Source organism: Berghia stephanieae, chromosome 2, assembly GCF_034508935.2.
Source record: "Berghia stephanieae isolate SIO BIC M18660-M18661 chromosome 2, UCSD_Bste_1.3, whole genome shotgun sequence".
Taxonomy (NCBI): domain Eukaryota; kingdom Metazoa; phylum Mollusca; class Gastropoda; order Nudibranchia; family Aeolidiidae; genus Berghia; species Berghia stephanieae.
Genome location: NC_088361.1, coordinates 71,784,405 through 71,798,030, shown reverse-complemented (window position 1 = coordinate 71,798,030; position 13,626 = coordinate 71,784,405). Strand labels below are relative to the sequence as shown.

The 13,626-nt window shown below is 36.9% G+C and overlaps 1 protein-coding gene across 2 annotated transcripts in view; it reads right to left on the bottom strand.

The window, feature by feature from the left end:
- Window positions 1-12,194, bottom strand: part of LOC144965479 (E3 ubiquitin-protein ligase MARCHF5-like) — a 55,182-nt gene extending 42,988 nt beyond the window's left edge. The window contains exon 1 of one of the 2 annotated variants that reach the window (XM_078900859.1): window positions 10,845-12,194. In XM_078900859.1, the coding sequence (XP_078756985.1) occupies window positions 10,845-10,879 (35 nt within the window). In that variant the 5' untranslated portion in view covers window positions 10,880-12,194. The remainder of the gene's footprint in view (window positions 1-10,844) is intronic. The other variant, XM_078900858.1, reaches the window with a different exon arrangement.
- Between the last annotated feature and the right edge of the window lie 1,432 nt (window positions 12,195-13,626).

Below are 13,626 nucleotides of genomic sequence, written 5' to 3'. Positions count from 1 at the left end.
GATTATTCAACCTGTCACGATTTCATCCATTATAAAATTTAATCCTATTTTGTTCGCTTGAGTTCTTGAATTTGTCACTTTTTTAGGGCGAAAAATTGTTGCGATTAACCGAAGTTTGTTGATATAGAATTAATTCCGTTTCTTGGGAAATGTTGCGATTAACCGAAAGTTGCAATTAACTGAGTTATGATTATCCGGAGTGGACTGTATCAGTATCGAAAATTAGGAACTATATCAGGCGCCCGATTTAGAACAACTCTTCATCACATTTCCGAGTGTAAATAAAATGCTGTAAATGGTATGATAAAGCTGTTGAATTGCCATAAATTATATGCCTGTCCATTTCTGATGTTGCCTATAATAGGCTCAGTATCAATGTCATCAGTATCATTTAAGGTAGCAAGTATATTTATTTCCGGTGTACTGAATACACATGTATGGTATGTAGTGTTGTATTTTTTGTTTGTTATATAATGACTTGTAAGCATTTGAGTCTATCTGTTTTAATTGTATCCTGTGCTTGTGTCTGGATTAGACTTTTAGGTGATCTCAAACTAAGTACACGATGGTTCGCTATTGGAATCTACATCTGTTCCCTTTTTGAACCATTTCCCTTTGCCTTATTTTTTTTTTTTCTGTGTGCTAATATAATTTGTAAAACTATAATTTTTAAAAACTGGTATCCCATTTTCTTCCTTTCTACTAGCCCTATAATGACCTCAATGTTTTATAAGCGCCATCAAAACTTTAAAAACAATATAAAGTACTACAAAGAACGCAGATCTAATCATCTTCCTAGCGGCTAACGCTGATATTGCCTACTCAAAAAGTGCCTCAAGCCCATAACCTTATAAATTAGGATAGGTGCCCAAAAAAATAAATCGTGTGTAATAGGCACAAAGCAGTCCTTAACTTCTCACCTCTCTCTCTCTTCAAGACCCTATAACTACAAAGTTATTTTTTGATTTTTGTTTTTGTTTTTGTTTTGTTTCTTCCTTTTTGTTTCGTTTTTTTCTGCGGACTCATATTACAGTGCTGATGGTGACAAAAAGGGAAAAAGGAGGAAAATTATGAATGGTTTTATTTACGCCACATGTTTACTTCACTAACCCCCCACTTTTAGAGCCATTGAGATGATAAACTACTCTAGCTATCTTCTGGATAGTGGGGAAGCTGCACCAGTTTGTTCCAACACACATCAAATCTCTCAAAGCCAGAAAGTTTGATTGAGGAAAGTGTCATTTTCTTAAAGGAGGAAATTCCTCCTCTGACACAGGAATCGCGGATTTCCGCGGATCTGAGGAAAACCATCAGCACTGATATTGTTACGTACAAGGAATGCACAAAATATAAATTATGACTCAATAGCTTACCTAGTGGATTAATTAGTACTGAACTAAATTGTGCAATTAATTTATTTTTAAAGTAAAGAAGATTTCTCATCTTTAAAGTATGTCAGATTGAATTTGAAAAATTTCACCCAGCACAAAGTCGTCAATGTCCCAAAAAACCTCGCCTGAACCTGGCATTATAGGAGAAACACAATAGCCAGCATAAAATTAATGTCTATTTACCCTAATTACAGGTGAATGAAATAAACTACAGGTTTTTTTCATGAAAGAGTCCCTCATATCCAAAGTCTTCACTATGTCCTAAATTAAAAAACTTAAATGTAAGTGAGTAAAAGTAAATAAATAAAAAATGTTGAAAGTCAATCAAAATTCTTGAGTTTGGGTCAACAGGAATAGTGTCAACGTGTTGAAGTTGAAAATTAAGAATGTTTGCCCAGGGAGTAAATAATAATAATAATACATGACATTTATAACGCACATTTTCATCACTGGGTGATGCTCAATGCGCGAAACAATAATACAGTGACATTATTATACAAATAAAACATTATACATACTATATCAATATAATATTATCATTATACAACAATGTAATAACTAAACATAGAGTCATTAATTTAATACAAAATATGTTATAATACATCCACATGCTATGTCAAATACTGAAATGATATAAAATAATGATATAATAACATAAACTAAATTAACACTCATATTGGGGTCAAATTTCAAAGACGCACTTATCAAGATGTATTTTAACAAAGAGATGGTGTTTTAACTTTGATTTAAATATTGATAAGGACTCCGCTTCTCTTATTCTTTTAGGAAGAGAGTTCCAGACGGAAGGTCGGACGTGGCTGAACGATCTGCCACCGTAAAATTTATATTTATAATTATTTGAAACAATTAGTTTTGTAGAATCTAGTGCAGAGCGTAGATTCCTCGTTGGCTTATAAGCTTCTAAAACTTCAGTAATATACAATGGTGCTTGATCATTAAGGCACTTATAGCACAATACTGCTAATTTGAATTAGATTCTCACTTTAACTGGTAACCAATGCAGTTCATACAAAAGTGGCAACGAGTAGGATGTTCTCTTTTTTGTTAAAATCATTTTGGCAGCCGCATTCTGGATACTTTGCAGGCGTGATATTTTATCGTTGCTTACATTCGAGATTAACGAGTTACAGTAATCTATTTTAGATAGTAAGAAAGATGTTATTAGTTTGCATGTTACTTCTCTTGTTAGGAAAGGTCTAACGGATGCAAATCTTTTTAAGCCTATTGTCAAACTTCTACATAGGGAATCAAACTGTGCCTGCATAGTCATATGTTGATCTAGCATTACCCCGAGGTTTTTCACACACGTTGAGAGGTTAATTGTGCACCCATTTATATTTAAAGTAAACTTCAGAAGATCATCTTTCAAAACACTTTTCCTACCACACACCATCACCAGTCTTTTCATTATTCAAATTTGTTCATTTCCATCCAGCATTTAACATCTCTAATACAGTCCTCAACACGGGTAATCAATGATGGGATTTTACTAAGGATATCGCTTACATAGATCTGAGTGTCATCAGCATAGAAATGATACATTAATTTATTTTTAACAAAAATATCCGAAAGAGGTTGAGTATAAAGAGTAAAAATAACAGGACTAAGGACAGACCCCTGTGGAACACCGTAATTTAGAGGAAATGTTTCTGATACTGCGCCATCGATCAGAACCGACTGAGATCTTGATGTTAGGTAGAATTTAAACCAACTAAGCGCAGTGTCTCTTATTCCAAAAGTAATTTCTAATCGTTTAATAAGTATCTCAAGATCAATCTGCCCTAACCAACAAAAGGACAGTATCTCTCAAAAAATCATAAAATCACTTTTTTTACTAAATCGAATCTCTGGGACATAGGAAAGCTTACAAAGTTGTCAGAATGATCATAACTCAAATATTTTTTAAATTAGAGGCAATTAAAAATTTGCTTGAAACAGTATCCTATTTCAACCCCATCGTTAACCAACAAAAGGACAGTATCTCCGACGGCCGTATTCCGCCCCGTAAATATCGACAGTGTCCGTGAGCATGCGGTGGCGTCAACGAGTTGCGTGACGAAGATGCCGCCGTATGGCGAGCTGTTGGTGACGATTTGATTGGTTGACGCATAAGTCGCCAACGCCAATGACGTCATCCGTAACATGACATCATAGAGGAGCACTGTAACTTTCTATCGCGTTGTTGTTTACATGAGAGAGAGAGAGAGAGAGAGAGAGAGAGAGAGAGAGAGAGAGAGAGAGAGAGAGAGAGAGAGAGAGAGAGAGAGAGAGGGAGAGATAGATAGAGAGAGAGAGAGAGAAACACACACACACAGAGAGAGAGAGAGAGAGAAAGTCAGTAACAAACAGAGAGCGAGAGAGATGGATGCAGAGAGATATATTAAAAAAAAAAATAAATAAATAAATAAGAGAGAAAGAGAGAGAAGAGAGAGAAGGAGCGGGAGAGAGAGAGAGAGAGAGAGAGAGAGAGAGAGAGAGAGAGAGAGAGAGAGAGAGAGAGAGAGAGAGAGAGAGAGAGAGAGAGAGAGCGTTTTAACGTGTATTCATTGGGAATGGGAGGGAGGTTGGGGTCTTTTGAGACAATAAACAATGTGAGTGAACCTAGGACTTCATAATAATATATAGATGTCACTGGAGTGAACCCAAAGAAAAAAGGGAGGAGAGATTAATAGCTGACATTGACCACAAGGGGTTCTGATAACGAGTGGCAGGTCCTAAATAACTCGACGTTGCAGCTCAAACAAGAAGATTCAATTATACGATTTCATGTAAGTCATTACAAATCAAGCCCCACCCGCTCCTCTTCAAGCTGTGATCTGACTCAAAATGGAAACAATGCAACAAATGATTTGACCAGTCCTATTTTTTAAATTGCAATCTCATTGGTCAATATGTTTCCCATTGATTGACTTTGACTTATTTTGAAACGAAGGGCTTTCTTATACTATCCCTACCTATTCTTTGCTCCACCCCCTCCCTCCTTTTCCCCCTTTTTTATCTACCAGTCTCACTCGCTCTCTTTGTCTCCCTCGTGTTTCTTTCACACATACAAACACACACATAAACACACACACACACACACGCACACATATTTATATCTTACTCCCTTAGTCTAACCACATACTGTCTATAGAATCGAACGCATGACCTTCACATCCGACAGCAGTAGTGACATACCACAACGCGTGTGTTTGACCCAGCGATATCTAAGTTTGACCTCGTCCGTTGGATGCTAAAAGTGGAAATACCTGCTTTTAACAACTGTTTGGATTGCAGTTCTTATATCTTTGACTAAATTATGCGCCCGTGATTAAAGACTAAATTGCTGCAGACACTGAGTTCAAAATCAATCTAATCTATGACAAAAGTTGTAAATATTCACGTATTACTTTCCACCAGATCAACATATCAAGCTAGCTTTTTAGTGGCTGATTGGTGGGCAGAGGGGCTTTATAAACTAGTAATAAAAAATGAGAAAAAAAAACAGAAAGCAAAACCATTACAAAACTTTATACAGCTGGCAATGAAAAACTGATCCCCTTGCTTGTTGGTCGGATGCTCAACCAAACGTCTAACTTAAGTATACTTATTTTTCATTCATTTCAACTAATTAGTGTGTGTGTGTGTGTATGTGTGCGTTTGTGTGTGTGTATGGGTGTCGGTGTGACTGTCTGTCCAGGCGTGTTTTGTTTAGTTGTTTTTTGTTTTTTTTTGTGTTTTTCTTTTTCATCGTCTTCATATCTCTCACTTTCCACACATCCTTCTATTTTTTGTCTAAACTTTTGGAGAAGGTAGTACTGACACAATTATTATCTCATCTTAAGAACAACAGTTCAGTCAGCCTACAAACAGCAACACAGTACTGAAACGGCGCTTCTTAAAATGTAGTGTTATATAATGCGGATGCTAACAATATCAATTTATTATGCCTTTAAGATCTTTCAGCTGCCTTTGACACAATTGACCATTACATTTTGTTAAGAAGACTAGAAAATACGTTCGGCGTAAAAGGAATTACCCTTAAATGGATTACACCATATTTACAGGATCGATGGCAGACTGTCGTGGTGAATGGTATTCAGTCAGAACAAGTTTTACTTAACTTTGGAGTGCGTTCTTGGCCCTGTCCTTTTTTTCTGTATAAGCACCCCCTTTCTCGTGTGATATCCAGATTCAATCTGAGTTATCATTTTAATGCTGGTGATACGCAAATTTATGATTCAGTACCCCTAAGTAATTTACAATTCTTAATACAACGAATTTCGAGCTGTTTTATGAGATTAAATCTTGAATGTACCATAACAAGTTAAAATTAAATGATAGTAAATGATAGTAAAACTGAGATTTTAATGTGTGGAAGGCAAATAATTCACCTATTACTCTCGGAAATAGCACAACAGAATTTTCAAATAAATCAAAAAACCTTAGCGTCATCATTGGTAAACATCTTTCCATAACAAGCTGCTACGTGAATAACACCATACAATCTATGTACATAGAAATGAATAAAATAAGCAAAATTCGTAATTTAATGTAGCAGAACTTTTAATTAATTCCCTTGTTTTATCTAAATTGTACTATTGTAACTCACTGTGGGCGAAATTAGCTAAAATAAAAATATTTTTTTTGTTCATCTTATTAGCTCATAATTTAGGCACCTTTTAAATTTAGTAAGAATGATGTCGCCTATTTCATTCAGTATAAATGTACCAACAGATTTCGTTCCATTTCATGCTTTTCGTTTCCTATGACAAGGAAGATATTGATTTTAAAACAAAAAGGTATGTGTGTTGTACGTGTTGGGGGCGGGGGAAGGGGGACATACCCTATTTCCCAGCTATTCTTAGGTTTAATTCACTATCACTCACTCACCCCAATATCGTTGTACAATGACAAAACCCTGATACACAATTAAAGTCTAATTTACAAGATAGCCAAAATCATCAATAAGCATAAATTAAAGCTATTATGCTTAATAAAAATAGACTCATCTTGAAAAAGGAGTCAGGGTCTAAAAGATTGAGGAATAGTCTAATGTAGTAATATTATATCAGAGTCACGCCTACAAACTTGACGGAGATAATTTATTCATTCCCTTCACGCCAGGTCAACCACACTTAGCCTTGCCTCTCACTCGTCCGTGATGGCGAGTGCTCGCCCTCGCTGACGCAAAACGTTTGTCGATCGAGTTATTCGTATTTTGCCATATTCTTAACTGAGATACTGTTCTTTTGGTGAATACGGACGAGGCATTTTGCGTTGCAGTTAACCAGGGTGAACAGTATGTGAGACGGTCGTATAAGATACTGTCCTTTTGTTGGTTACAGGTAGAGTTATTTGCTTGGCTTTAACCAAGAAAGAACAGTATCTCAAAATATTACGCAACATATTACGTCAATGAAATCGCCGACTAACAGAAAAATGCAATTTATCATTAGCTATTATTTAATGTTAGAAGACTTCCACTATGTAATAAAATTAAAGAGTTATGAATGAAAAAACTAAATGTGTCGATTGCGGCAAAACTGGTTGGATCTGGGTCAGCCCAGATACTGTCCTTTTGTTGGTTAGGGCAGCAATGGTGTCAAATGCATCTGAATGGTCCAACATAGTCAATAAACAGACATGATCTTTGTCAATACTATTAAGAATATCAGTGCATACTTTTAAAAGGGCAGTTTCAGTGCTATGATGTGATTTATAAGCAGATTGGAAATTTTCACTTAAATTATTTAGATGGATATGACACAAAAGTCTTTTTAACACAATGCGTTCAAGCACTTTGGATAGATATGGAAGGTTGGAGACAGGTCTGTAATTTTTCAGTTCGTTTACATTAAGATCGGACTTCTTTAATAGTGGTTTAACAATGGTACGTTGAAGCCAGTCGGGGACACTACTGGAGACCAACGAATTATTTATAAGTTCAGTTATTGTTGGTAACAGTTCTTCAACACAAGTCTTAAGAATACTAGTTGGGATGGGGTCTACTAAGTCACAATATTTTGATGGGCTATCTAAAATGGCTGACTTTACTTCATCCTCAGTGGCTGGATCGAAAACATCTAGTGGTGTTCCGTGGAATGGTCCAAAGCTCGGTGACAATGATGATGATGTGTTGTCTAAGTTTTCCCTAATGGAAATGTCATGGAAATGTCGTGGAAATGGTTAAATTTTGAGCTAGTTCGGCGTTATTTTTAGACGCTGGAAGGGGTGTGGATTTCTTATGCCAAGAAGGTCGTTTGCGGTGGAAAACAGTTCTTTGCAAGATTTAATGCTTTGAAATTTTTCGTTGTAGTGGGCCTGTTTTGCGCGTGTGATGGCGTTATAAAGAGCCGACTTAGCTGCTTTGTATTTGTAGATATCCTTAAATACCGTTAGGCCACTCTTTCGCCATTTCCTTTCAGCCTGTCTCTTTTTTCTCTTTAATTCCTTTATCTCGGAATTGAACCATCGCGTATTTGGTCAATTCGATACGACCCGACATTGTGGCGGTGCCTCACGGTCAATAATAGACCGCAATACTTTGTTGTAGTCGCTTATATTTTTAACCTCATTTACGACGTCACGAATGCTATCTTGTAAAACACTGATATCAATTTGTCGATAATTCCTTGTTGTTATGTTTCGTTTCGGGAGATCAACTTTCTTTAATGCAATATCCACAAATAAAGCTTTGTGATCGGATATCACTAGGTCAACAATATCGATATTTCTTATTCTATTATTTGACACAGGGGAGATGACCCAATCAATTATGTTGCCGGCCTGGTGTGTTGTCTCGGTGATGTGCTGGTGTAAATTGTTGTCGTGTAGGATTTTCTTGATTTTGGTGACTGTTGGAGAAGTGGAATTAAAATGTATGTTGAAATCTCCAATAAAAATATATGGTGAACTTTTAAGGTTGAAGTCTAAGATATCATTTTGAAATTCAGCTGCAAACTTAGTATTGATGTATTCGGTGGTCGATAGATCGTGATGATGGAGAAAGTGGTAGAGTTGGATAGGAAGGAAAGGCATGCAGATTCATAGTTTTCTCTTGTATGAGGAGTGAAAGTGGTTTTGGTGATAGCAAGACTATGAATAAAGGCAATACCACCCCCTTTTCTCCCAGGTCGTGGTAGCGATTTCCAGGTATGTGTATTGGGACAGGCGGTGGTAATGTAGTGGTCATCCTGTTTGTCCTGAAGCCAGGTTTCCGTAATGCACAATATATCAATATGACGATCAATAATTAGGTCATGGATCTCGCCACATTTGTTTTTTATGGACCTAGCGTGTTTATGTGGATGAGACGGACGGGAGGCCTATTGTTGATGATGGTTAAAAGATTGTGCTGTCTTTTTGACGCTTTTTTAAATTTCACTGTATGTCTACGTGCGTTTGAGTAAACAGGAATGTTATAAGACGTTCTTTTTTAGTGGTTTCGGTTAGTGGTGGTGATGGTGATGATGGTAGTGACATAGGTGAGGGAGTCGTGGTAAGAGGGCGGTTTGTTGTTGAGTTGGTCTTGTTGGTACTGTTGGTGGTGATGGTAGTGGTGGTGGTGGTCTGTGTGTCGATACATGGTGTGGATAGCGTTGGACGGGGTGGTGATGGTAGTGACGACGGGAGTGGTTGACTTGGTGAATGGGAGTTCTTCTTCTTACCTCCCCTGGTTCCCTCTTGTATTTCTTCTTCACAAAATAATCACAAGCACATTTTGGGTTTCTGATACCTAGCTTTGAAATGCGTGTGATTAGCGCATTAGAAATAATGGTCTTATGGTGCGATAGTGTATCAATGAACAGTAACTGAGCTTTGGTGTATTTTTTTAGAAAACAGTGTGTATTCATAGGGTGTTAGAGAAATAGCAAGCCGTGTAGCGGATTTTTTCTAGGCAAGGTTTGGAGAGTTGCTGTCAGTTTGAATGATATCACACGCATCATTGTTATGGATACTCGTATGATGGGGGGGGGGGGGGGGGTGCAAGTTTGGTTATCACAATAAACCTGGATAAGTTTAAATGGCTATGGCTAACACGATATTATCCACAATGAAAAAGAATTAAATTATTATAACTTCCAAAATTAAGTCCAAAATTTCGTAGAAATATTTTTAATCAATACAGCAACATATCACATAACTGTACACTAATTTATAGAACTGAAATCACATTATAAACAACACAAAAAGAACAATTTAACAGAGCATGAGTAAATGCAGCCAGTCGGCGCAGAACACACCACGTGTTTTTACAAAAAAGAAAGAAAGAAAATATGCCTGAAAGGAGCTCGAACCCCTAAGTGCCCACCCCAGTTAGTTACGCTGTGCTATAACAGCCGGCCACCTCGCCTTCTCGCGCACGGTCAAACAGTTTAGCCCTTATAATTATAATCTCTTCTGGTGTAGGAATACACAGCTGTGTATTCAGTACACTGGTGTACAGAAAGCACAGTTGTATATTCAGTACACAGTTTTATTATTATCTATTTTTCACTTTATTTAATTATCATTATGATTAGTATTTGTGTATCTTTTTTTTTTCTTTGTCTTTGTTCTTTTAAAAATCATTTCATTATTATCATTGTAACAATCACAATTGGCAATCACTTAGCCGTGTTAAATTTCACAGAAACATGTGTTTCGGCCATATAAGTGAGTGAATCCATTATATTTATATTACATATACGGCATTTTTTATTATTTATTATTTTTAAGGGTTTTACGGCGCTTGCAACACATTAGGGTCATATCAGTGCCAGTAAAAAGGAAGAAAATGGGATAGTAAAAAATTCTTGGGTTGTGGAAATGATTGTTGGGGGGGGGGGGGGGGGAGAGTGTGTGTGATTATTCTGTTTTTAATTAATTAGAGATACTCATGAGTGTGTGTGTGTTTAGGAAAACCAATACGGTTTCTATAGCTGCAAACGGAATAGTAACTGAGAGTTTCACTTCATTGCATTGCAATATTCCGAATCGAAGAGCCATGGAGTTATTCAGACTCGACCACAGACTACTAATGGACTCGACCCTGGTTAGCCACGGAGTTCTATTCAGTTTAGACTCGAGTCCGAATTGCCATGGGAAGCAATTCAGACTCGGGTCAGAATTGCCATTTCCTTTTTTTTATTATTACAAACATAGCACATTCAAAAATTATAAATGGCAACATCTTTTTCTTTTAATGGCTATATTTTTGGTTACTAGAAATAGAAATTAGAAATAATTCAGGTACAGAAAAAAAAATGGCTAATATTTAGTTTTAGCCTTGGAACACTTTAAACTTAAACCATCTGGTCACGGTCTCTGCGTAAACAAAGCAAGATGGCGACAGAGACCTCTCTCCTTTACCAGTGCCTATATAACCATTTACAAACTGCTGACATTGCTGCTTTGAAATTTTAAAATCATAAATCAAATATTGAAAATGAAAAAACAATTTCCACTGACCTATCTTCATCACTTTGGAGGCGACTGTGAGACATCGCGATGAGTGGGTGATCGATGTTTATTTTTAAAAAGGTTTTAAAAATGAGAACTTGGTCAATAAAAAGTGAGCCTTTTTAATTTCGGAAGTTGATAATCAATTGGTAAGTTGAAAATGATGCCTTCACTTCTGAACTGGATACTGACTGATAATATTGTGAATTGTGAAGGAGTATTGAAATTGAAAACCCAATTCCTGGCCTGGAGGTGTTGGTAAAAAAAACAAATGACAGCTGTTCAAAGGGATTTGAATTAGAAACAAAACCCAACCGCTGAATTGATTGAGCAGTTGACAGCTTTTACCAAAAACTTGTGAACGTGGTCAGAATTGAATATGAGAACCAAGGCCAAGGAGTCTGAATCTGTGAAGTCAAGGAGAATGAAATGCTCCCATCATTAGTTGAACATATTGACAATGACAATGGATGACACAGCCAAACACGATAAACGTGCGATTGACGTCAAAGTTTATGTTTTTCAAGTACCATTCTAATTTCAATCGAGTTTTTCATTTTGAAATTTGGATTCTTTTTAAAACGTGAGACTACAGACAGACCACAGACTTGTAACAGTATCGCTTATGTTTTGATCGAGTTAAAACCGGAAGTAAATCAATGGTACTTTCAAAACAAATGATCTCTTTCGCTAAACGATGAAGTTGCGTTATCAACTTTTTTCCAATTATAATTTGCTGTTTCGCTGTTAATGGACAACTTATAAATAACATGAATATAAAAGTTAAAACTCACCTGCCTCTGACAACGCATAGATTTTGCACGTGATCGCCAACCCTGCAAAGACCGAAAACAAAAGAAAATAGTGAACTCAACGAAAGCAAACGAGACACCGCAGTTGGTTGACTAAGAAGCAAAGGACCAGTATGTCGAGTCTAGGTCATTCCATGTATAACAAAAACATTCTTTTTTTTCCCCAAAAAATGAAAGGCAATATTGAAATGAGTTGAGAGAGTTGAGATGATAGCTTTACAGTAAGCTTTAATCAACAAGAAACATCACTAGCATAACATTGAGTACAACATCTGAAACAGAAATAAAGAACAGTTAGATACAACAACATCTGACATAACATAATGTGGACGGAAACTAAAAAAAAAATATACAACATTTTCCCCCTGTCAGAGTTTAGACATAGGAATAACTGAATTTACAACAGACAGGTTGATGGTATACAAATAATTTTGTAGTGCCAAAATCACTATCTAAAATTCAGAATTATTTCAGGTAAACTTAAAATATCAGAACAAATGTAAACATGTAAAATGTTCATTTCAGCCCACTCCTCAGACTATATGGCAAAGGGGTGCGCTTAGTGCGAGCAGGTGGTTTGTCTTCAAGTTCAACAGTATGAGATTGAGTTGCGGCGTTCATAACATCAGCTCCTTCAACAGTGACGTCGATAGCCTCAGGCTGATGAAGGTTAACGTTTGTCATGTCAGGGGTACACACAGTTTGAGGTGTCAATGGTTCTGAATTGTTCTTCACTTCAGTCCGAGGAGTCAATGGTCCTGAATCGTTCTTCACTTCAGGTGTACATGTATAGTCTCTTTCACCGACTGGGGCAGTGGTGTTAGTTTGAGTGCACAACAAAGAGCGAAGAGAATGCAACGCATTTGTAAGAACTTCCTCCCAGCGACGGGCAACAAGTTGGCGTGATTTAAGATCAAGAGTTATTGCCTTCTATAGCGTACCATTCAAACGTTCGACCTGTCCGTTTCCACGTGGATTGTATGGTGTTGTCCTGCTTGTAGCTTCTCCTCTCTCATGAAGGAATGTTTTTACTTCCTGAGACATGAATGATGATCCCCTATCTGAGTGCATATATGAAGATGTTCCAAAGATGGAAAAGAGTTCGCAAAGACATTTGACAACTGTTGATGAAGACATGTCTGAGCACGGGAAAGCAAAAGGAAATCGTGAAAACTAATCAATGATAGTGAGAATGTATTTGTTTCTAGTTGCTGAAGGCAGTGGACCCTTAAAATCCATACTTAATCTTTCAAAACACTGAGTCGCTTTAACAAGATTTTCATTATTTGGTCGGAAGAATTTAGGTTTTAATTCCGCACACACTCCACATTTATTGGTCATTACAGTAATGTTCCTACAGAGTATGGCAGATTCTTTGAACGAACAAAATGAGTCATTCTGGTGATCCCAGGATGACAAAGAGATTCATGCAATAGTTTTAGATCGTTAGTGTTTGTGGAGGTTGCCCCACAGCGAGAGAAAGCATCAGCAGCTTGATTTTCAGGGCCAGGTCGTTAGATGACCTCATAGTCATATGGAGACAATTCAATCTTCCAGCGTTGTATTTTGTCATTTTTTACTTTACCATGATTACTGTCTGAAAATGAATGAGACAGATTTCTGATCTGTGATGATCTTGAAATGTCAATTAAGCAGATAATGCCTCCACTTCCTAATTGCTTCAACAATCGCATAGGCTTCCTTCTCCACTGCCGAGTGGTTTTTCTCACTTGATGAAAGTGTCCTTGAAAAGAAAGCTACTGGGCGACCTTCTTGGTTCAATGTTGCAGATAGAGCCATATCTGAGGCATCAGTTTCGACCACAAGAGGAATGTCCTTACTTATAGTCTCTAGAACGACATTTTCAAGTTCCTGCTTCAAACTGCAAAATGTTTTCTTGACAGTATCAGGTAATGGAAAAAGTTTATTCTGAGTCAATGGCAAAATCTTGGAGAAATCCATCGGGAGTAGTAGGCGAA